Raw genomic sequence first — 22,762 nt, 5'->3', positions numbered from 1 at the left:
AAACTATGGCAATAAGCGGAAAATTCGGTGAAATTCTTTGTAGGGTGTTCGGTTCTTCCCTGACCGAGGCGGCTCAGAAGTGGTTCTCAGATCTTCCATCAGGAAGAATTGTCGATTTTGATGAATTAGCCCAAAAGTTTATCGGTCATTTCCAAAAGTGGAATTCAAATCAAGGAGATGGAGGAAACATTATTCACAATCAAGTAAGGGAAGAACAAATCAATTCGGGAATACCTGAAAAGATTTAACAAAGTCACAATGGAGATCGAGAATTTGGACGGACAGGTGGCCAAAATTGCTCTCTTCATTGGGCTCACAAACCGAAGGCTACTGGAGTTATTACTTCAAGACATGCTTGCCACTTATTCCGAATTGGTGCAAAGGTGTCAAAAGCAGCCAGAATTGAGTGAAATCCTTGATGCACAAGGGGAGGTAAAGGCCTCAAATAAAGAGCAGAAGGCACTTGAAAGGAATTAGAGGCCGAAGTAGTCCAACCATGATTGGGCAAGGAAACCATGCTTGGTTTGGAGGCTGCGCTCTCCCGATCAAAGTGAGTATACACCCTTGAATGCTCCACGGTCGAAAATTTTGATGCAGATCAAGAATCAAGACATTCTAAAGTGGCCACCAAAGATGATAGCCAAGCCAAGAGAATGGAACATGGAGAAGTATTGCCGTTTTCCCAAATATTACAGGCAATACACCAATGAATGTAGTCACCTGAAGGCTGATATTGAGAGATTGATATCTCAGGGACACCTATCCAGCTTTGTCAAAGGGAGATAGGCTGAATCGAGAATAGCTGTCAAAAAAAGGGAACGTTCAGGAAGTAGAGATCTCCGAGTTGAGGTTCCCAAGTCAAAGAAGGGAAAGGAAGTGATTGGTGCTAGTCGATCTCCTATTCTTACCGTATTTGGAGGACCCAAGCTTGAGTCCCTCAGAAAGCTGAAGCTAAGTCTAAGTTCAATGGGACTGGAGAGACCCAAAAATAGAAAAGGCCGAACAACTAAAGTTCTATTACTTTTGATGAAGAAGATGAGAGGGGTGTGTGTACACCTCATGATGATGTGATCGTGATCAAAGTAGAGATCGGACGCCGAGAGGTGCACAGAGTACTAGTTGATACAGGGTCTTCGGCAGATCTTTTGTCTTACGAAGCCTATAAAAAATTGAAGGTCAAGGAAGATTTAATGAAGCCGTCATCCACGCATTTGTATGGATTCGCTGGTTTGTCAGCTATAGCCGAATGATCGGTTCAATTGGACATCTTTCGATGGGAAATTTCCCTAAGGAAACCACAATTCGAGTAAATTTCCTAGTTGTTCGGGAGCTTCCAGCTTACAATGTCATACTCGGCAAGCCATCCTTGACAAAGCTAAGCGCGGTAGTCTCAATGAAGCATATGAAGATCAAATTCCCAACTGATAAAGGAATTGGTCAAGTAACTTCTGGTAAAAAAATCTCCCAACAATGCTATATAGCATATCTGAAGGATAAAGATGGTCCAAAAAAGGCCACAACATTGCCGATTGAAATACACGATGATTGGGGCGAGGATGAGATGCAAAGGCCTGAACCAGTGGAGAAGTTGGAATGAATCCAACTAGATCCTAAGGATGAAAAAAGAACAACTCATATTGGGTCTGAACAATTGGAGGAGTTTAAAGAAGATTGAAGAAATTCCTCCTGGAAAACAAAGATATATTTGAATGGTCAGCCCGAGGACATGCCGGGGATAGATCGAAAGGTGGCAGAACACAAGCTTTGGATAAATCCGAAAGCCAAACCAATGGTTCAAAGGAGGAAAAACTTCTCAATGGAAAAGCACGAAGATCTTAGGGGCGAGGTTGAGAAGTTACAAAATTCAGGGTTCATCGAACCCATTGAATGTCCGACCTGGCTGACCAATGTGGTAATGGTCAAAAGGTTGAATGGAAAATGGAGGATGTGCACCGACTACACAGACCTTAACAAAGCTTGTCCGAAGGACTGCTATCCTTTACCCCGAATCGATCTTTTAATCGATGCACAGTCGGATACGAAACGTTGAGTTTGATGGATGCCTATTTGGGGTATATCCAGATCTTGATGAATCAGGAAGATGAAAAGTTTACAGCTTTCTTGACCGATCGTGAAAGTTTCTATTATAAAGTTATGCCATTCGGCTTGAAGAAGAGGGTTTAAATAACCTCGAAGGATAAAGCATGAGGCTAGGACTCATCCAAATCAAGGGACAAGAATGAGTGATGTCTCGAATTCCGATCATTCAGGTAAAAATCAATGGCTAGCGATCAATAAAAATTTGGATTTGACAAAAAGTAAAAACACCTGTCATATGCAGCACACGTGGAAGTTTCGGCACCTGTTACAAGGACGGGTGACTCGAGAAGCAAACCGTCAATCAAAGCAATAAATGCAATGGGACGTTTGAGTTTCTTTGGATAATCAACCTGGAAGTAATACTCCAAAAATAGAAAGAAATAAAGGTAGACCGACTCGCCCAAGACAAGAACGGGAATCGAAAGACGAAAAGAAAACTAAAAGCCTAGGAAAACTCCAAGGAATTTCCAAAGGTATGAGGCATCCGAATGAGACCTCCTAACGAAGCATCGGTTTTGACCGAATGAGACTTCCAAAAATGAGGCTTCGGGAACATCCGAATGAGACCTCCTAACGGAGCATCAGTTTTGACCAAATGAGACTTCCAAAAATGAGGCTTCGGGAACATCCGAATGAGACCTCCTAATGGAGCGTTGGTTTTGACCGAATGAGACTTCCAAAAACGAGGCTTCGGGAACTTTCAAATGAGACCTCCTAATGAAGCCTCAGTTTTGACCAAATGAGACTTCCAAGAAGTAGACTTTGGAAACGACCAAGTAAGACTTCAGTACGGAGCATAGGTCTCGCCCGAATAGGACTCCCGAGAATAAGGCTTCAACGTTCATCGGATGTCCATGAAAGAGAATCCCAGTGGATTTATCATAAGTAATATTACCAAATTCTTATGAAACCTATTCCAAAGGCAATAAGGCCAAAAGATTTTTTTTGTTAAAGCATAAAGCGACTAGAGGGGGCCAACCCATACAACAACAACAACAGCATAAAGCGATCAGAGGGGGCCAACCCATACTACAACAACAACAACAACAACAACAACAACAACAACAACAACAAGAAGAAGAAGAAGAAGAGGGGGGGGGGGGGGGGGGGGGGGGGGGGGGGGGGGGGGGGGGGGGGACGCATTGAGAAGTCAAGTCTTCTTGTCTGAGAAGTCCAGCTTCACAACCCTTCACCTTCAGGAGCAAGGGGAGGGGAATCACTAAGATAGAGTTCAATATCCGGATCAGCTGGTTTAGGGTCGTCCATAGATTGAGCCCACTCGGGAAGGGGCAGCTTTAAGGAATCAAACACCTCAGGATGACAAAACTCACGACAAAAGTTGGGTTGATCGAGAGAATAGCCTTCCATAGGTCGTTCTATCCATCTCTATAAGCTTGAGTGTTGAAAGGGATCATCAACTCACTAAAAGGCACATTGCATAAATACTTCTGAATAAAGGTTTTCTGGTATCTTTGGAAACATGCTCCGGCTTCGACGGAAGGACTGAATTTTGAAGATCTTCTTTCTCTTTGGTTAGAGCATCAACCCTCATCTCATAATCAGAGTTTATTCCTTCCAGACTTTTCACCTCCCGAGTTAAGGCTCCAATCTTACTGACTACCAAATCATAATCTCTCCTGAGGCGATCAGCCTTTGCATTCTCTTCTTCGAGTGTAAGAATTTCTTTCTTTAATCGGGCAACGTCTGAATTGGCGGACTCCAGCTGCCCCTTATAGTATTGGACCCGAGAGCTATGGTGCCCAATTCGATTCATAGCTTCCATATAACAATGGAAACCCTCCACATCAGTCTTGAGGAAGCAAGCATTTGTTAAGAAATCCGAAAAGTTCTACATTCTACAAATCACATATTCGGAAAAGATAGTTACCTTGTAGAAGTACGGAAGAATGCATCGTCGTTTAGAGACTCGAAGTCCTGATAGTCGGCGGGCATCAAGCTAAGAGAGCCCCATTGAGAAGCCTTCTCATATTCCTGAGTGACCCGATTAGTAGTTTTCAAGGTCCACTTGGGAACAAAGATGTGCTCCGATTCTTGATTCTTTCTTTGTTTCTTTGAAGCAGCATCATCAGCTAAGTCGTGCTTCCTCTTGCTGCGAATAAGAGGAGGGACAACTTCTTCCTCCTCAGCAGGAGCTTTTCCTTTCGCCGAACCTCTAGCAGCTGAGACCCTCAAGAGTCCCCTTGGAGCTTTGGAAGCAAGATTCGGGGAAGGAGGAACATTTTTCTCAGTTTCCTATCTCTCTGGACGAGGCGACCTCTTCTCAGCAGGAGCAATCGCCTTGATGGCATTGGCCCGAATAACTTCTGAATTATACTTCGGAGGCACTGCGCAAAAAAGCAAGGTTAGAAAGAAGATCGGGAACCATAGTATAACTATTAAACACAACAAAGATTCAAAAAGCTCACAGGGGGCTAGACCCCAATATTGGAGGATGGCTGTGTACTCCATCTCTAGACCATGAATCTCTTAACACCACTCAATCGACTTGATCTTCTGGGCGGACTTTTGATCGTCGGGAGACAATGGTATAACATGACTCGTTTTGGTATAGGAATCTACCTGTTCCAGGAGATCGGGAAATTGAGGTCGGATATAGGCACCCGACAGAAAAAGTACCAATGTCACCACCCTTTATGGTTGGAAGGGCAGGTACCCTCAGCCAAAATGCTCCCCAACCAACCCAAATCTATCTTGTTGTGCTTGGAAAGAAAAACCCAACCCGGATGATTGGATTTGGACATGGTATAAAAATGGCAAAACAAATTGATGGAAGGCTCAATTGAGAGCTCATAGCAAAGCCCAAGAAAATCGACGATGTGACGCTAGCTGTTAGGTAGGAGCATTCAAGGGCAAATCTTCCAATGGTTCAAAACCTCAAAAATAAAGAGTTAAAGAATGGAAAATGAACACCACTTTCAAGGGTATCTAGGTAAAGCGATAATTCATCAAGTGGATTGGAATTAGCTCTTTCATCAGAGTTCGGAAGCCGAAGGAAATAAGACGAAGGGAAGGAATAATAATCGGTAGCAGTAGGGGTGTCAACGGTGCAATTTGGTAGCGGTTTCGGGCCGGGCCTAATGGTTTCGGGCTTAAAAACCCCAGCCCAAGCCAACCCATTTAAAAGATAACGGTTTCAGGTGTGGTTTCGGTTTGGTGCGGTTTGGGTTCGGGTTGACTAACGGTTTGGACTAATGGTTTGGATTTAGTTTGGCTAACGGTTTGGACTAAATTAAAAATCAATATTGAAATTTATTTTTATTTTTCCTCAACTCCAAATCCTAGTTTCTCACACACAAAACTACAAAAGAGAGAGGATGAAGACTCCAAGTAGATCTAATGATAAGTGATAGCATTAGCTTGATCCAAACCACCCTCCACCCTAAAAAAATAAAGAATTTAGATTCTTCTATCATGTGTAGACCAACCTCACAATTTTCATTCAATGAAATTGAATTTGTATGAAGGCTCAACTTGAAATTACTTGTGGTAAGAAATAGATTTGCTAGTAGTAACGCATGGTCCTACCAATCTACCATCATGGCATACAATTACCAAAACATGATTTTAAGTATCACGGGAATAAAAACACCATTACAAAAAAACTCAATTTTGAAAGGAATAAACAAAGAGTATCAACAAATATAGGAAAATAACTTAGAGAAACTTCAATGAATTCATCCAAAAGCATTGAATTTCAACCTCTTTTTAATTGTTGAATACTTTGTTCAAGTACACCTGTTTGAACTAAATCACATAAAACATGAGAAATGAGAATACAAGAGTTTAATAAAAAAAAAAATCTAAGCTACTTTAAAATTTGAAATAATTATAAAAAAACATTTATTGAAAAGTTTTCACAATATGTCAATATGACAACAAAAAAACATAAAATAACAAAATGTATGCTACTAGATTTCAAATGACTTAATAGTACATTACCTAAACATTCAAAAAGTTAAAACAAGCAGAGGAAGTAGTAGATGTTGAACTTGATGCCATGACCCTTTCCAACACATTGTCTAGTGCATTGTTTAACTCATCAAGATCATCAGCAGGTTCAGCTACACGCCAAAGTAAACAAGTTATTAATTGAAAAACAAAAGTTCAAACACATTTAATTATAAAATATATGATTAAAAGGAAGGGAAGGGGAAAGGGGGAAAAACTCCTTTGAAATCAACATCAAACATCCAATCTTGAAGACATATTAATGCTTCAGCATTGGTTGGTAGTAGCTTGCTTCTGTATTTATCAATGACACGACCTCTAGCACTAAAAGTTGACTCAAATGCCACAGTTGAAACTGGAATAGCTAGTACATCACGAGCCATCCAAGCAACATTTGGATATCTTGACCCATTTGCCTTCCAATAAGCCAACACATCAAAATTATCATCATTATTCTTGCATGGAATCTTTGGATCAATTAGATATACATATAGCTGAGATGTACATCCATTATCCATCTCAGCTATCACAGCTGTTGTAAATTCCTGAGGAATACATAAATTGTTAGTAATATTAGTAATTAGTATAGAAATTTATAATTCTAAAAAAAAAAAAAAGAATTTAAGTAGAGACTAAGGAATCACATTTACTTACAGTTCTTGTTTTAAAATTTTCCAGACGAGGAGGCACTACACTTGATAGATTCTCATATCCACTTTGATGCATACTCTTGTATTCATCAAACAGTTGGTATAGTGCAATCTTCACCTTGTTGAACATAACATCTGCATTGGAGTCTAAAAGAGCAACTTTTGAAAATGCCCATTTTACAAAATCAAGCTTGTACTATAACCACTCCAATACTTATCAAATTTTATTTTTTCATCTCCACTACCATTGACAACCTCATGAAACTTCTTTCATTTGAAATCTCCTCTAACAAACTCAGATGTATCTCCCATATATTGACAAAGTATAGATTGGATGTAAGATACTTGGAGACAAACAATAAAATAGTAATCTTGTTAAAAGGAAGCAAGAAACTTATCAAACATTCAATCTTTGACCATTGATCTGAATTAGGGCATGCTTGATAATTGTTCTCTAAATCCTTAAGAACCTCAAATGCTTTTCGATAAAACATTGCAGATTCAAACATAAGATAAGTTGAGTTCCACATTGTGGTGACATCTCCATGCAATCCTTTATTACTTTCTAACCCCACTTGCTTACAAATTTCCAAAAACTTTACATTCCTTGCTTGAGATGCTTTCACATAGGTTACACTGGATCGCACTAACTCTATAGACTCATCAATACATTTCAATCCATCTTGCACAATTAAATTAAGAATGTGTGTACATCACCAATTGTGGAAAAATTCTTCATTACATAGAAGAGCATTCTTGAAATTTAAATTCCTCTTCAGCATCTCAACAAAGCTGAAATTAGAAGTAGCGTTATCCAAAGTAATTGAGAACAATTTTCATTCAATGCCCCAGTCATTCATAATTTGAGAAACCATGTTTCATATATGCATACCAGATATGGGGGGGGGGGTGGCATTATACAAAAACTCAATAACTTCTGATGCAACACCCAATCATTATCAATGTAATATGCAGTTAATGAAATGTACCTATCATTGGATATTGATGTCCACAAATCATTTGTTAGAAAGATATTACCATTAAAAGAGTAAAGCAAAGACTTGATTCTATTACCCTCTGATTGGTAAAGCTTCAAAATCTTAGTCATCTGTGTATTTCTGCTTATATGAGTATAATCCGAAAAAAGATAAGAGATCAATTCCTTAAACTCCTCATACTCAACAAAAGCTAATGGTAACTCTAGCCTAACCACAAGCCTAGTAATATTTTCACGTACAAAGTCTTGATCCTTCTTTTTGTCTCTTATCATCATTAGCCCTTCATTTCTAACTATAAACATTTGTCTCACATCAACATTTTCCCTCTTTGGACAAGTTTGAAGATGTCTTCAAAGAGTTCTAGTTCCATTTCTAGTACTATCAACCTTATATACTTTTCCACATTTTTTGCATTCAACTCTTTCTATTCCATCCTCAAAAATTTTTACATCAAGTATATTGAAGTCATCCCATACTGTACTTCTCCTACCCCTCTTTAAAGTTGTTGCAATAGTTATGGTAGCTTCACTATGTTGAGATGCCATGGATGACCCTTTAGGATATCTCAATGCATCATTAGACATCTCATTAGCATCAGACCCAACATCAGGCTCATCTACATTGATAGGTCTTCTTGACATTTTTCTAATCAATTAAAATAAATGTGATATATTATTAAACACAATTAATAAAATCTAATATTAATAGCAAAATGAAATGGAAATGTTTTTCATGGTAATCTATAATTTTCACCATAATAAATACCCTCATACACACATAGCTAGAATATAATAATAATAAAATTTGATAGATCATGAATACAAGACTGAGGCAAAATGAAAATAAAATATTTTATATGGTAATGCAAATCACATATTGGTATAGCTAAGAGATATATTCATTTTAAAAGCTTAGACTCTAAGAAGCAAAAAGTGATCAAACAGATTACTAATTATTCAAAAAAAAAAACTAGTGATACTACGTTAGCATGGTAAAAGCTGATCAAACATATAATTAATTATTGCCATGAAGTCAATATGGTGAAAGTTGATCAGCCCAGTTTGCCTAGATTAAGCTAAGGGTTTCAATTGGTACGCTTTCGGTAATTCGGTCTGTTTTAGTATGGTACTAACTTTGAATACGAAAACCAAAACCATACCGTACCGAATTTAAACGGTACGGTACGGTTTCGGTATTTAAAAAAATAGTTCGGTACGGTTTTGGTATTAAATCGGTACGGGAAAACGGTTTAAATACAATATCTAGTGCGGTACAATTTTAATACGAATGAACTTATGCCACTATTGTTATTAGTTCATTAAGATTTTGATGAAATTGTGATCAATCAATCAATAGAATTTGAAATTAATAGAGATAAAGCAAGTAAATTTAATTAATAAAGACAAAACAAGTAAATTTTAAAAAAGGAGTGAATGATGAAACGAAAAATTGAAATAGGGAATTAGGAATAGGGTAAAGGTAAAGTGTTTTAATTGTAAAATTACAATTTATATCCCTTAATTTAGTACGGTACCAATTCGGTACATACCAACGGTATGAGTACCTAAAACTGGAACTGTACCGAAGAAATTCGGTTTCGGTATGTACTGTACTGAATTTTGAATGGTACGGTGCGGTGTGGTTTTAGACAGCGCGATTTTGTACGGTTTAACGGTTTCGGTACGTAATTGACACCCTTAGATCAAGCGACTCACACTGGGTTTTGGGCTAGAAAGGATCCAATAAACATTCCAATTGATTGAACCAAATAACCAATTTACATAGAAGAAGATACAGACAACCTAGTAGAGTAAATCTTCAAAGCTGTTTTCCATGTTTGCATCCTTAGATTAATTATAAATTGTACAAATGGGCTGGACCATCTTTGTTAAAATCCCCCAATGCAAGGATCTGTGATGTTCTCCAAAAATTCAGATAGCTATTGCCAATATGGCATTTTGTCTTTTCCTTTAGGGGGTCCATATACACAAATAATCCAGCCTCTATTGGATTGCTCAAATTCTAAGTTGATTGCAATGGTTCTGTTGAGAATGTGAACAGAGGAAATTTTTAGAGAAGGATTACCCAAAACCCATAACCCACCTTGTCTTTCCACCTTCCCATGATAGGGGATTTGAGCAATAGAGTTAATTAGTTAAAGAAATAGAGAGGGAGGGAAGTTTAACGAGAGAGAATAGACGACAGAAACCACTTGGCATTTTCAATCTTGGCTATGACTTCATGTTCCAATCTCATTAGGTTAGGACTTAGGACCCACATAGAAAACAATCAAAACATCAATGGAGTTTTCAAAATCTTTAGAAGTAAAGTAGCAAACCATCTCAGATCTCAGATTCTCAGTGAACGACACAAATAGAATTATGAGTTAATATGAAAACTAAAATTCATATTCTCTATTTAAGGTTTATGACCCACAAGGCAACATCAACACACAAGGGTTCCCAATTTCCCATGATGGGTTGTGAATCTATGATCGTCTGCAAGAAGAACCTTACCTGGAATAGTCGAAGTGATGAAGAGTGAGAGAAAAAATGTTGAAGACTGAAGAGTAGTCAAGCACAATCGTTGCTGCTGCTGGAATCACCGTTAATGGACAAGGAGATGAATGGCGAGACAAACATAAATCAAGAAGATGCAGGGTTTCAACCACTCTTGCTTGCTGCTGCTAGAGTTGCCGCTGCTGGAGTTGTCGTGGCCGAGAAGATGAACAGGAGAGAAGTAGAAATAGGGAAAGTGAAACGCCCAACCCCAATGAAAGTGAAACGGTGAAAATGAACCCTAATTTCACAAAAGTGAAAATGTGAAAAACTGAAACTAAAACACCCCCATTAAGGTGTTAACAATTAAGACTTAAGAGTTAAGACTTTAAATTTTAAAATAATAAAACTAAATGAAATTTGAAACTTAAAAAGTTAAAAGTTAAAACTTAAACGTGTTAAACACTCAACTACTCAAACTTAAGGGTGTCAATTCGGTACCGAAATCGTTTAACCGTACCGAACCGCACCATTTAAAATCGTACCGTACCACACCATTTCAAATTTGGTACGGTATGTACCGAAAATCATTTTCTGAATTTCCTTATGGTACATTTTTGGTATGAGGATCCATACCATTGGTATGTACCGCATACCGTACTGCAAAACCGAATACCGAAACCGAATTTTGAACCGAATTTCATACCGTATTTGGGTTATTTGTGTAATTTTCTCTTTCAACTAATAACCCTAACATTTAGCTTTAGCCTTTAGTTCCATGCAATTTAGAGCTTCATTTTGTTTATTGGGCTCCAACTGTCACAAGCTTGGTGGTACACTTGTACTTTTGTATCTCTAATTATCTATTAATGGTTGATGGTCAGAGCTTTCTCAGGTAGTTAGTTTCATGGATTTTACACTGGGCAAAGCTTCACTGGGCAAAGCTTCACTTGACAAAGTTGATTCTAGGTCAAGGCAAAAGCCAGCTAGCCCAACCCAGTTTTGTCGCAACCTCAAAAATACAAAATCGATACAGGTGTAGAATCTAGGCATAAGAATGTTGAAGATACCGATACTTTTGTATTGCATTGCAATAAAACAATCAATTTATTTTTTACTAATTTCAACCGATCTCCTATAGTATTTTATGATGAAACAAAAGCAAGTTCAAGGTAATCTATATATGTGGGGTTTATGGGAGTAAAACCCAACATTATGATTAGAAAAATAGACTTTCTAATACCGAATTTATACCGTACCAAATACCGAACTATGTCATTTTTTCATACCGATTTTATACCGCAACGCTTTTTAAAATACTATTTCCATACCATGCCGGATAAATTCAGTATGGTATCGTTTCAGTATGAGGTTTTCAAAGTCGATACCGTACCATACCGTACCGAATTACCGGTACCGTACCAAATTGACACTCTTACTCAAACTCAAGTCTCAACAAACATTGACTGAAATTCATTGGGTCATTAATTACATTCAATATTTTTATTTTATTTATGTAAAAGGCTAATGGGTTGACGAGGCCGCACACGGGCTGGCCCGGTTCAGCCCGAAACCATTCGGGCTGAGGACCCTCAGCCCAATTACGGCCCATTAAGGATCAGTTCGAGCCGGTTGGGGCTATAATAGGCCGGTTCGGTCCTGTTTAATGGTTCGGGTTGAAAATTGACACCCCTAGATAGCAAACGTCAATTCGACGTTGGTATAATGAGAGACAAAATAGCTAGGGCCTTGAGAGTAGATCTCTTGGACGGTCGAGAAGCCTTGGTAGCAGATTTTGAAGTTTTTGGCTTTTTAGATTAAAAAGGCTGGGTTGGTCCTCTAGATTTTTTTCTTTTTATTCACTTCTTCAAGCACCCTATCAGTTATCATATTGCCCCCATCTCCAGCCAGTTCAATGGAGGCAAAAGCAATAGCCTAGTCACCAGAATCGCCTTGACTAGCATTTCACTCGGAAGAACCCTCATCAGAGGTCCTGTCACTACCCATTTTGAGGAGGTTTTGGTCCTTACTTCTAAGTTAAAAAAGGAAAGAAAGAATGCCAGAGAAGTAACTGAAGAAAAATAAGTAAAGAAAGCAGAAAAGAGACAAGGAACTTACTTGTTCACTGAAGAAGAAGAAAGCTTGAAGAGCAAAAGACTTGCAGAGTGCAGAAGAAATAACGACGAAGTTCGAATTGCAAGAGAATGAAATTCGAAAAAGGTGGAGGATTTTAAATAGACAAAGAAGGAACTGCGTGTACGGTCAGGATTAACCTAAATCAACGATCGTGATCGGGAGACGTTTCGAGAGGATATAAGCAGGATCAAATCAGAACCAACGATGGGAAAAAGCTGTCGCTTTGAACGAAGGCAATGATGATCTTGGCAGGGATAGACGCGTGTCGGCTCCTGCGTAAAATATGAGACATTTGGGTGGCCCAAGGAAAATAGTAAAGCAACATAATAAATGTGACTTGACGTTCAAGCGAGCATCAAACCGTTCGGATTCTTCATCAAATATCCATGTTCGGTTTAAACCAAACCAAGCCCTCGGTGTTCCCGAATGCTTGGTATGGGGGGCTCATGATATGCAAAAATCATGATCGAACCGGGTCCATCCTCGGTTCAATCCTTGACTCCAGTCGAGAATGGCCAAACCATGTAGGGTTTGAATGAACCGGATTAAACAATAGCGTGATAAGGAAGGAACCTCGCACATCCAAAAGGCAGGCAGGAATGAAATTTGGGATGGATAACGAATCAAGAAGCGGTTATTATCGCTCACGGTAGTTGGCAATCATGCAGGACATGGTAACTGCCATGCACTTAGCGTAAGAGATCGTGTGAATAAGGGAAGTCACCCACTACTCCGCAAAGGAAGTTTAACTGTAAAGATCTGATGGCCACCAAGATAAGGCACGAACGAATCTAACGGTCGGGATTGGAAGGTAACTGCAATTCACTTAGGGTAAGACATAGTGTGAATAGTGTTTGCTGACTTGCTCACGTTCTTTTGTTGTGGGTGTGAGGGAAGAAGTGGTGTAACATCTCTTAATTTGGGAAGAGGAGAGAGTTATGTATAGGTGATGTATAGGTGGGTGTTGATTAGCTTGGAAGTAAAGAGTAGGATACAAGAGCTTGTGTCTTTTAATGGTTGGCATGCTGAGTTTTCTGTGACTTGGTGGCTGGTTGGACAGCTGATGGGATCAACTTATGAGATGGTCAAGCTATATCTTGCTTAGAGCCAGCCTTAGCACACAATGCAAGTTAGGTGAGGGTACCCAATAGGCCATGACTTTTTTCTTTTTTTTTTTATCTAATTCAAGCATTTATTTAATTAGAAATTAAGGATTGTGTTTCTTTGACATGCATCCTTCCTTTCATCACACATATAGAAAGGAGGCTCCATATATCTCTCAGCATTGATAAAATGGATTATATATACTCGAAGGTGGACCCTCCAAGAGAGAAAAATCTTATATTTCAATGGATAAAGAATCCTAACTCAGGGGAGGGTTCCACTTCCCAACGGTGATAAATAAACATGTAGAATCCTTAAATCCATGGGCAAACTAATGGTATCATCAACCCGCTCTTGGTGTGGATTGGCCCCTAAATCAACAGATCATCTTTTTTTTGAATGCCCATTTGCCAAGGCTATCTGGTTTGATTCCCACCTTTCTCAAATGCTTACTCCTTCTACTGACTCACTCTTAGCAGACTGGCTCTCTGCTTGGTGTGCTCTCAGAAGGAAAGACAAAAAACTTGCATCTGAACACTTTAGCAGGGCCTCATTTATTATATGCTCTATTTGGCTTGCTCGCAACAACTTCATTTTTAATGGCATTGACACTAATCCAATTGAGGTGATTTCTATTTGGTTTGCTTTCTTTAGCCAACTGGGAATTTTCTTCGGTTTGGAGGCCTCGCTCTTCCTCCACTTCCTACTGAATGGACTCCACCTACTGAAGGATGGTTAAAAATTAACTCTGATGCTGCTTACCCGGATTTGGAAAATCATGGTGGTATTGGCTTTATTGGTAGAGTATGTGTTAAGAAATCTAACTCATACGCAGCGGATTATCACCAAGAAAGATTGAGAAGAAAGAAATAAGAGACAAGACACCACAGTTTACTTGGTTCGGTCAGAAACCTACATCCAAGGATGAGTTGAGCACTCACCAAGCTCATGCAATCATCAAATAACATAGAAGGATTACAGCCCTAAGATCAGTGACAAAACTCTATACATGGACAAGGGAGAAAACAACCAAGACTAAGGAATGACCACAACACCTGATTCTGTAGACAATCGAAGCTTCAACTCCCTTCCTGCGTGAATCCAAGAACACCAAAGCACCAGTGCCTTTCCATGCATCAACAACAATTGATGTTACAGACTACCATGAGAGCCAAGATACATCACCAAGATCCACACCAGAGCCAACCGAATCCTTCACTCTCAGAAAGAAGAACCAGAGAAGAGAACGAGAGCCAGAGAGATCGAGAGGAGAGAGAGAGATTTGATCGAATGAGAGTGAAATCCCTAAACCCCCAATTACATACAATGTAATAAAACAAGTGAAATTACCCTCTTACCCCTCTAACAAATCCATAAGACGTAGTCTATCCTAACACATGTAGAAAGACCAAAATGCCCATGTTACATATTACAGTATGGAACAGGGACATCATCTTTGCGATCTCGGATGAGCTGCTTATGAGTTCAAGCTTAAATGGTTTGGATGCGATCAAAGCTGCTCTTCGGTTTGCTTTGACTTCTGGCTATCGCAACATTATTATTGAATCGGATAGCCTTGTTGCTGTTCAAGCTATTTTAGAAGATGTTAGTGTCCCTCTGGTTGTAGCCCTTGTTGTCGCAGATATTTTGGATATTGCTGCTCCTCCAACCTAAGTTTTGTTCTCCTTTATCCCGCGCTCTATTAATATTGTTGCAGACTCTTTGGCCCTGCGTGGCCTTTGCCTTGGTTCCAGGCATTGGCCTGTGAGCTCCCCTTGGCTTCAAGAGGTGCTTACTCTTGAACCAGGCTTTTGTTCTCCTGTTGTTTGATCCTTCTAAATAAATATCCTTTCACAAAAAAAAAAGAAAAAGACTAACAGTATCATAATAATAATATCATTATGTTGGATCGATCTGGATCTATATCCAAATCTTGCTATAGAACCCATTACATTACCCTCCTATTATTCACTTTCAAAGTTTACTTCTGAATGAGTCCTCAGCTCTTGTTGTTTCTTATAATATTTTCAGTTACAGAATAGGCAATGATAACCTCTGCTTTGGTTTGCTTCGCAAGTTGTATGTGGAGAATGCGTGCTGATTCTTGTTATGCTCAAAATGAATTTTTGTTATGATCAAGACAAGAATTCCTCAATGAAAATTCTTGTGGTTCAAATTAAAGAAACAATTTTTTTTCCGTAAGATTAAAGAAACAATTTCACGATGGTGAAATAGTGTAATCTAGATATATCTAGAGCATAGCAAAGAAACTTGTAACTTTATGAAGAGTCTTTCAGCATGAGTTAACAGTCTGAGTCCTTGAGTGAGTGTGCTTTATCTTAATCCAAGTTGTATAAACAATAGCCTCAACCTCATGCATGGATTGGAAGCCCATATTTTTATTTTCTGTGTGGACCATCAACGGTTGACATGTGTGTTACCACAATTGATCCAGGAAGTGTGATTAATATTATTTTTTATAGAGTTGTACAATTAAGAGTAGAGTTGGGCAAATTTAGGTTAAAACCAAATTGAGAACTACCCAAAGATGTTTTCCCTGTATCTTCTCCGTTAGGCTTTTGCCACAAGTAAGTAATCCCACAGTAACGGCACAAAACAAAGGGGATCGATAGCCAGAAAAGGATTAGGAAGCAGATATGGGAAGGTTGGCTAGAGGTAAACAAGAAAGAAAGTGATATGGCTGGTTTAGGAAGGTGGAAGGGAGGCCTTGGGATCTGAAACAGCAAAGGGGAAGGGCTCTAGGGAGTGGGATTTCTGCTGTGCGCACGCACAACAGGGGAGGGCAAGGGAGTCTTGCTAGTGGGGGAATTGGGTGAGGGAAGGCTGCAATAGGAGTCAAGGGAAGCAAAGGAGCATCCTGCACTGGGGCCCTTCCCTTTGTTTTCTTTCTTCCTAATGATAGAGAGAGGGGAAGGGAACTGAGCATTAGGTGGGCAATAACACAATAATGCCATAGGTTTGGAGGGGAAGAAGAATTCTGATTATATTCTGGGGTAGGGTGCAGCAAGCCAAAGGCCCGGATTCTGAGTTTGGACAATAAACTCTTCATAGAGAGAGATTTCCTATTGATCTTGTTCTGCAGGGATTGAGTCGGGATTCCAATGTTGAAGACATGCACCATCATCATAAGAAAGCTATGAATGATTTCCAACTCCCTCCTCTTTTCAGAATAAAAGTGCAGACTCAGGAACAACCATCTTAATCGATTCTAAAGCATGAGTGCATGACAATCATCATAGGCTTTTGCAAACTTCGGTGAAGAGGTTTAGGAAACAGATGTGGATATTGGGTAAGTAGAGTTATTCAGTGAGGATATGGAAGAGATCAACTCTGGTTTTGGCATTGAAAGGGGACACTAAATCCTTCATGCCCTACTCTAATGCCCAACTGTTTCATCCCAACTTCACAGATGATATTAAACATTTTCTCAGAGGGAAGGGAATCTAGGGCTTTGAGGTTGGGCCAAAAAAAAAGTAAATGGCTTAGAGAACATAGTTTCATGTTACATCAAATGAAGATTGGTGAAATTGCACCCACATGATACCAACTAAGGGAAGCGAGGTGTGCTGAAACAGAGCTTCCACTTGCATGAGAACTACTTGGATAGCACCTTCAAGAGAAGAATTCCAATCCTCTGGTGGAAATTAGGACTTGGAACCCTATCCCACACTTGTTTGTTAGGAAACCATTTTGGATCGCTTGGGTTGAACTTCTGGGTTTTTCAATTTTAACGAGGAGCAAGTTAAATTCCAAAATCCTAAACCAGAGAATCCATGCAAGGCAGTGAGAAATCTCAAGCAAAAATATACAATATCGCCAAGAAGGTAATTGTGCGAAAAAGTGAGAGATGAACAAAAAAACCAAAAAAAAAATATGGAAACGAAAACCACGAAATACGACATAGACTAGCAATCAGATCTACACTACAGTTAGCCACACCATTGAATTGAAGAACGAAGAAAAAGAACCCTAACAATAACAGTTGCAACGATGTCACGAATTGCTTGAATCCCATCACAGAAAATGAAATCAGCAAAGCAAATCCCAACAAGACACACCTACGATTGAACAGAAGTACATCCAAAGCGGAAATAAACCCAGAAACCCTAATTATATCTTCTTTTCTAGATGAAAAGACAGAGAGAAAGAATCACAAAAGAAGCATTGTCTGGAATCAAATAAAATTCATTTTCACTTGGCTAGTATCTGTTGCTGAGCTTGGTTTTCCTGCTGCTGCTGGTAGTTAAGCGGCCTCCTGAAAAGCATAATGTGTGGCTCAGGGCGGTGGATCGCGTAGTGAACCCATCCACGACTTTGCTGAACACCGATCGCGCGCCACTCATTCTGAAACATCAATATGAACATCGAAATCCGTTAAATTCACAGAAAATTAACTTCGAATGCAAACAAGAGAATCTGTTCTACTTACTTCAGAAAGAAGGCGATTCTTCGGGAGCAGTTTGGCAACTTCAGGAGGGAGAACAACATGCCTGCAAGAACAGAAAACCCGAAAGGTGTTCAAGAATCAAGACACAAAAGATGCGAATCACTTCTACAGCGATCTTGGCGAGGGAGATTTTACCTGAATTCGTAATTGTCGTCGAAATATTTCTCAGAGTACTGAATCTGACCCATCTCTATCTAATTCTTCAAGTCGCTGAGCTTTGATTGCTTGCAGATGGGAAAGAAAACCAGAAGATTTGGTTCGATTTCGTTGAAAACCTTCAAGGATGAAACGAAAACAAACCAAAGAACAAAAATCTATCAGAAAAGAAGATCGATCCTTCTTGATTCTAAATCAAAAATAAAAAACAGGTGAAAAAGAGAAAGGAGATGATGATGGTACCTGGAAATGATAAGGAGAATGCGAAGGAGAATGCGAGAGAGAACAACAAAGCAAAACGACGCTCGAGGTAGAGAATTTATAACAATAAGAAGTAGAACTGTAGAAGTCGATTTCTTCTCTATACAAGATATATGTTTGATGACACGTGGTTCCTTACCATTGGTTGCTAAGAATTTATATTCAATCTTTCAGAAAAAAATGCCGTTGGGGAATTTGATTTTCAAAATTTAAATCTTTCATACCTTCGTTCCTTGCCTCTCTTGGATTTCTGGTTTTGTTCCGTTAAAGCTAGTCGGCGGTAGGGTTGATGAGGCAATAGTTGTGTTGCTTTTTATTTGACGGGAATGTGGTAATTAAATGGAGGGTAATTTTCATATGGTTTCACCTATGTCATTTTTAGTCCAAATAAATAGACATTTTGCATCTGCCTCACTTGAGGTATCCAATAAGATCAATTAAGGACAAATTGTGATTTTAATGATCAAAATACCCTCATAATTATTCTATCATAAGATTTATATCATGTCTTCACAATTAATCCAATGGTGAAAATCAAAAGTGAGGTATTTTCATTCGATTTTAATTTTGCCGAGGGTTGGATTTTTTTTACATCATCTATATTTGGTTGAACGGTTGAGATTTCAAAATGATGGGGTTCTTTACAAAAAAAAAATGATGGGTTAAAATGTAAATATAAAATTTTTATTTTATAAAACTTATTTTTAAGTTATTAAGTTTTTAAATTTACAAAATAAATCTGGATCGTTCATTGAATTTTTTATTTTCCTCCCTATTATTTAGGTTAAATAAATTAACCTTAAATTGCCGGTTAAAATTTCAAAGAAGAAAGGAACGAACTACGCTCGTCGCGGGTTCACACTTAGGCTAACGGTTTTTTTTTTCTTCTTTTTTTCCTCAGTTGGTTCACTATTTCTTCTTCTTCCTTCTCAATCAGCTTCACTTTTCTCTGTTCTCTCAATTTTTTTCCTCTTCTTTCTCAATCGGCTTCAGTTTCCTCTGTTGGTTCTCTATTTATTCCTCGTCGTTCTCTATCGTCTTCAATGAAGACTTGCGTTCATCAAGTTTCGAACTTTGATTGTAGTGATTCTTTTCCTGTCTTCTCGAAGAAGTGAATAGTAAATTTCGCTTCACAGCACCTCTTTAAGGTACGCACGACATTCCAAAGTTCTCCTCGCATCCAAACTAATTTTAGATATTATATTTTTTTGTGCAAACTTTAACGATGAAGTCAGGTTGTTGTTTATTGCACTTGCTGTAATCTGTAGATGGTTTCTATTCATTCTTCTCTGTCATTATCCATCTATTTTCTGAAATCCCTCTCCTGCTATAATTTTTCAATTAAGATTTCTGAAACGTTTGGATCTCTCTAATGGTCTCTAGTTAATCTTTATCTGAAAGTTCTTATTTGCTCCGATGTGAACCCCAAAGGCATGTCCTATTGCTTCTGTATTATTCCAAAAATTCACCTGAGGATTACAACTAGACCAGAAACCATCAAACCATTGAACAAAGATTTTAAATATATTTTAAATGTAGAGTCAAAACAAGAGAATATGGAATTGTGTTGAATTTGTTACAGAAGTATCAAACAATACGAAGGGTCAAGTGAAAGGGAGTTAAGGCCAAATTGATCAGCTTTTGTCTTCGGATCATTAAGGTCCATTAGCTTTTTAAAGTTGTGGCTAAAATTTAATTCTCAAGATTGTCTAAGGCTCCCTAGAAAACACGAGCCTAGACATATCCAGTAAAATATTCTAATGCCACTTCAAGCAGAATTACAATTTAAAAGGGAAATCTTCTTGATATGGGGCTTCCCCTAAGGTCAAAGTCAATGCAGATCCACCAAAATAAAATTGTTTTACTAGTAATGAGTTTAGGGTTGAATCCTATACATGTGGGCCTTTGATTCCATGAGTTCTCTATGTGATAGATCACATAAGTATGAGGTAGTTAATAGTTCCCTAGTTTAATTTTGTATTTTTAACTGAAATGGCCTGAGCTGTTTTTTAACCAATAGTTCAATTAAAATTATTTTAGAATGCACATTCTTTTCAAAGTTCTTGTCAAGAGTTATTTAAATTAGGACTCTGTTTTGAGTCTATTTCAGTTTCTTAGTTAGTTCAGGTTATCCAATAGGTTAATGATTGAGTTTGGCCTTTTCTTTTAGTGTAGGAGTCTACATTTTTGAGTTTTTATATAATGGTCATAAGAGATCAAGTATGGGACTCAAGTTTGATCAATGAAAAAGAATTGTTGCTCTTCTCTTCTTCTCCATTATAAACTTTTGTCTAGTGGTTGACCAAAGTAGTTGGGATCAGTGTTTGATCCAATTGACACCCTACAATGGGAAGCCCTCAGTGGTTCTAATCAAAGCTCTCTTTGAAGTTCTTGGCCAAGGCTTGATTTCATTCAAGTTCACCACAAAACAAGCTACTGCCACGTACAAACTGCAACAATTGTGAGTTTGATACCCCCCCCCCCCCCAAAAAAAAAAAAAAAAAAAACAAAAAAAAAAACCCTTCTGCTTCTAGTCCTCTAAGCCAGTATGGAGGCTCATACAATGCAAGGTAGCAGTCCAATGGATTAAAAACAAGTGATGGATAGTTATATTTTACATTGGACCTTTTATTTTCTTGGATTTCATTGTAACAAGCCTAATCTACAAAGCCATAAAGTTGCAGGTAAAGCTAGTGCCTAAGGTTGTATTCAGTGGTTGATTTAGATAAGACAATTAATAGCTTTTAAGAGTTCTGTTTTGAGCCTATTCCTTAAAGTCAGAGCAACAAAGTGATTATGAGTTAATTTAAAAGTCAATTTGAAAACTTTTAAAGTTCATTAAAGATGTACCTAAACCCATCAATTAGAGATGATAAACTAAAGACTCAAACACCTAAAATAAAGTTGCTTAGAAGTATCATCTTGTTTTCTCTTTTCACACTGATTATTCTTATTTCATTTAATGAAATGGGTGAAGGAAAGAAGCATTGGCCTAAGCTTTTATTGCCTGTTGATGTGGATGTTTGATGGTTGAAGAGCAAGACTCTGTTCTGTTTCATCCCCCTATCTTGTTCTATAACTGATCTTCTTTCTTTCTGTCTTTCTCCTTGGATTTGCTGTCTGCAAGATTGCAACTGCTGCATCTCTGTTGAGTTCTGACTGGTGAGATCCGTTTAAGAATTCAACAATCCTAACTCCTACTGGAGTTCTCTTGCTGCTTCTGACATTCTCTATTTTCTGGGCGGTAGCACTGTTCCTAGTTGTCTCAGCAATCTATGGCCTATTATTATGTCAGTACTTTGTGGCTCTATCAACCTTCCTAAGGCCTGCCTTCATAAAAGTAGGGCCTTGATTTGACTCTGTTTTGCAGCACAGTTAAGCCCCCTGTTCTTCCTCTTCTTTGCTATTGGCTGGGATTATTGGAATCATCCTATTGTTGCTAGCTGCAACTTGGGAACTTCTTCTCTGTAATAACTAGTAAGAATTAGCTGAGTTCTGGAGGGTTTTCTCACTCTTTTCAGGGCCTCCTCCGATCCCATTCTGACACTGATCTGCTGGTTGGTTTGTCTAGTACTCTTCCCCAGGTTTGGTAATTCTTTGGTGCTTGAATTTCTTTATGTTGGGGTTAGTTAAGTTTACTTGTAAATTAGCCTTGCATCAGCCGTCCCCTTTATTAAGGTGATTTCTCAAGTCATCTATTTGTGTATTGGTTCTACTTTGTCTCACTGTTGGAAAACTGATTACATGAACAAGCTGCTATGGTAGCATATATAAAAATGGTAAGAGATTATTTTCAGAATATCTTGTCAAAAGATGAATAAGGTGCCTCCTATCAACTCTCTGTGGAAGAAGGAAGAACCGATGAATGGATAAATGCTTTATTTTCGTGATAAGTTCCATTTATCTTGGGAGATAGATTGAATGGTTATTATAACTTGGTTGTTGCCTTAATTTTTCTTTCACATTTATCAGCAAAAAAGAGAATAAAATAATATGACTATTTCTGCTTAGACATTTTCTGTGCAAATTTTATGTTGTGGCCATTTGCTTTCTGTGTGACTTCATAAAAGAAAGGAGTGTGTGGTTCTTGTGTGACAATTTTTTAAAGATCCAAATCATACTACCGAAAATGCTTTTTCCTAATGATGGTCTCATGGTCTTCTGTTGTGTTTGAATTTGACCATGTTCTTCTGCTTGTAGATTAAGATTTGATCACTTTTGAATTCTTGTGTCTGTCTATTTTTTTTTGTTTTTTGTGCGATGGTTCATCTGAGCCTTGTATTTCTTTATTTTTGTTGTTTGTGCACTAGGTTTCATCTTAGGCTTTGGTACTCTTGCCTCATTTTTAAAGAAAATATAGTAAAACACCAAACTCCAAATAATTGTAGGAAATGTACAATGTAAGAAGAAGCTTGATTTATT

General features: G+C 38.3%; 1 protein-coding gene and 1 pseudogene across 1 annotated transcript; both read right to left on the bottom strand.

The window, feature by feature from the left end:
• Window positions 1-3,514: 3,514 nt before the first annotated feature.
• LOC149023684 (zinc finger BED domain-containing protein RICESLEEPER 2-like) lies at window positions 3,515-8,358 on the bottom strand (annotated as a pseudogene).
• An 8,988-nt stretch (window positions 8,359-17,346) lies between these two features.
• Window positions 17,347-18,431, bottom strand: LOC149023683 (cyclin-dependent kinases regulatory subunit 1-like). Its single transcript, XM_089142835.1, has 4 exons — window positions 18,323-18,431; window positions 18,059-18,198; window positions 17,906-17,966; window positions 17,347-17,820 (listed from the first exon to the last, which is right to left on the bottom strand). Exons 2-4 carry the CDS (start codon window positions 18,109-18,111, stop codon window positions 17,668-17,670), a joined length of 267 nt encoding a protein of 88 aa, XP_088998961.1. The 5' UTR covers window positions 18,112-18,198; window positions 18,323-18,431; the 3' UTR covers window positions 17,347-17,667.
• Between the last annotated feature and the right edge of the window lie 4,331 nt (window positions 18,432-22,762).

This window comes from Hakea prostrata, chromosome 2, assembly GCF_041222555.1.
Source record: "Hakea prostrata isolate BN-2017 chromosome 2, UWA_Hpros_2, whole genome shotgun sequence".
In the NCBI taxonomy this organism is placed as follows: Eukaryota; Viridiplantae; Streptophyta; class Magnoliopsida; order Proteales; family Proteaceae; genus Hakea; species Hakea prostrata.
Note: the sequence above shows the minus strand (reverse complement) of the source record. Positions and strands in the feature narration are given on the sequence as shown.

What these genes read in the sequence shown, in the direction of transcription:
- LOC149023683 (XM_089142835.1), bottom strand. Translation starts at nt 18,111, where the DNA reads ATGGGTCAGATTCAGTACTCTGAGAAATATTTCGACGACAATTACGAA. An exon ending in GACGACAATTACGAATTCAG is followed by an intron (nt 17,967 to 18,058) that starts GTAAAATCTCCC and finishes CTGTTCTTGCAG; the next exon opens with GCATGTTGTTCTCCCTCCTG. An exon ending in AGAATCGCCTTCTTTCTGAA is followed by an intron (nt 17,821 to 17,905) that starts GTAAGTAGAACA and finishes TTGATGTTTCAG; the next exon opens with AATGAGTGGCGCGCGATCGG.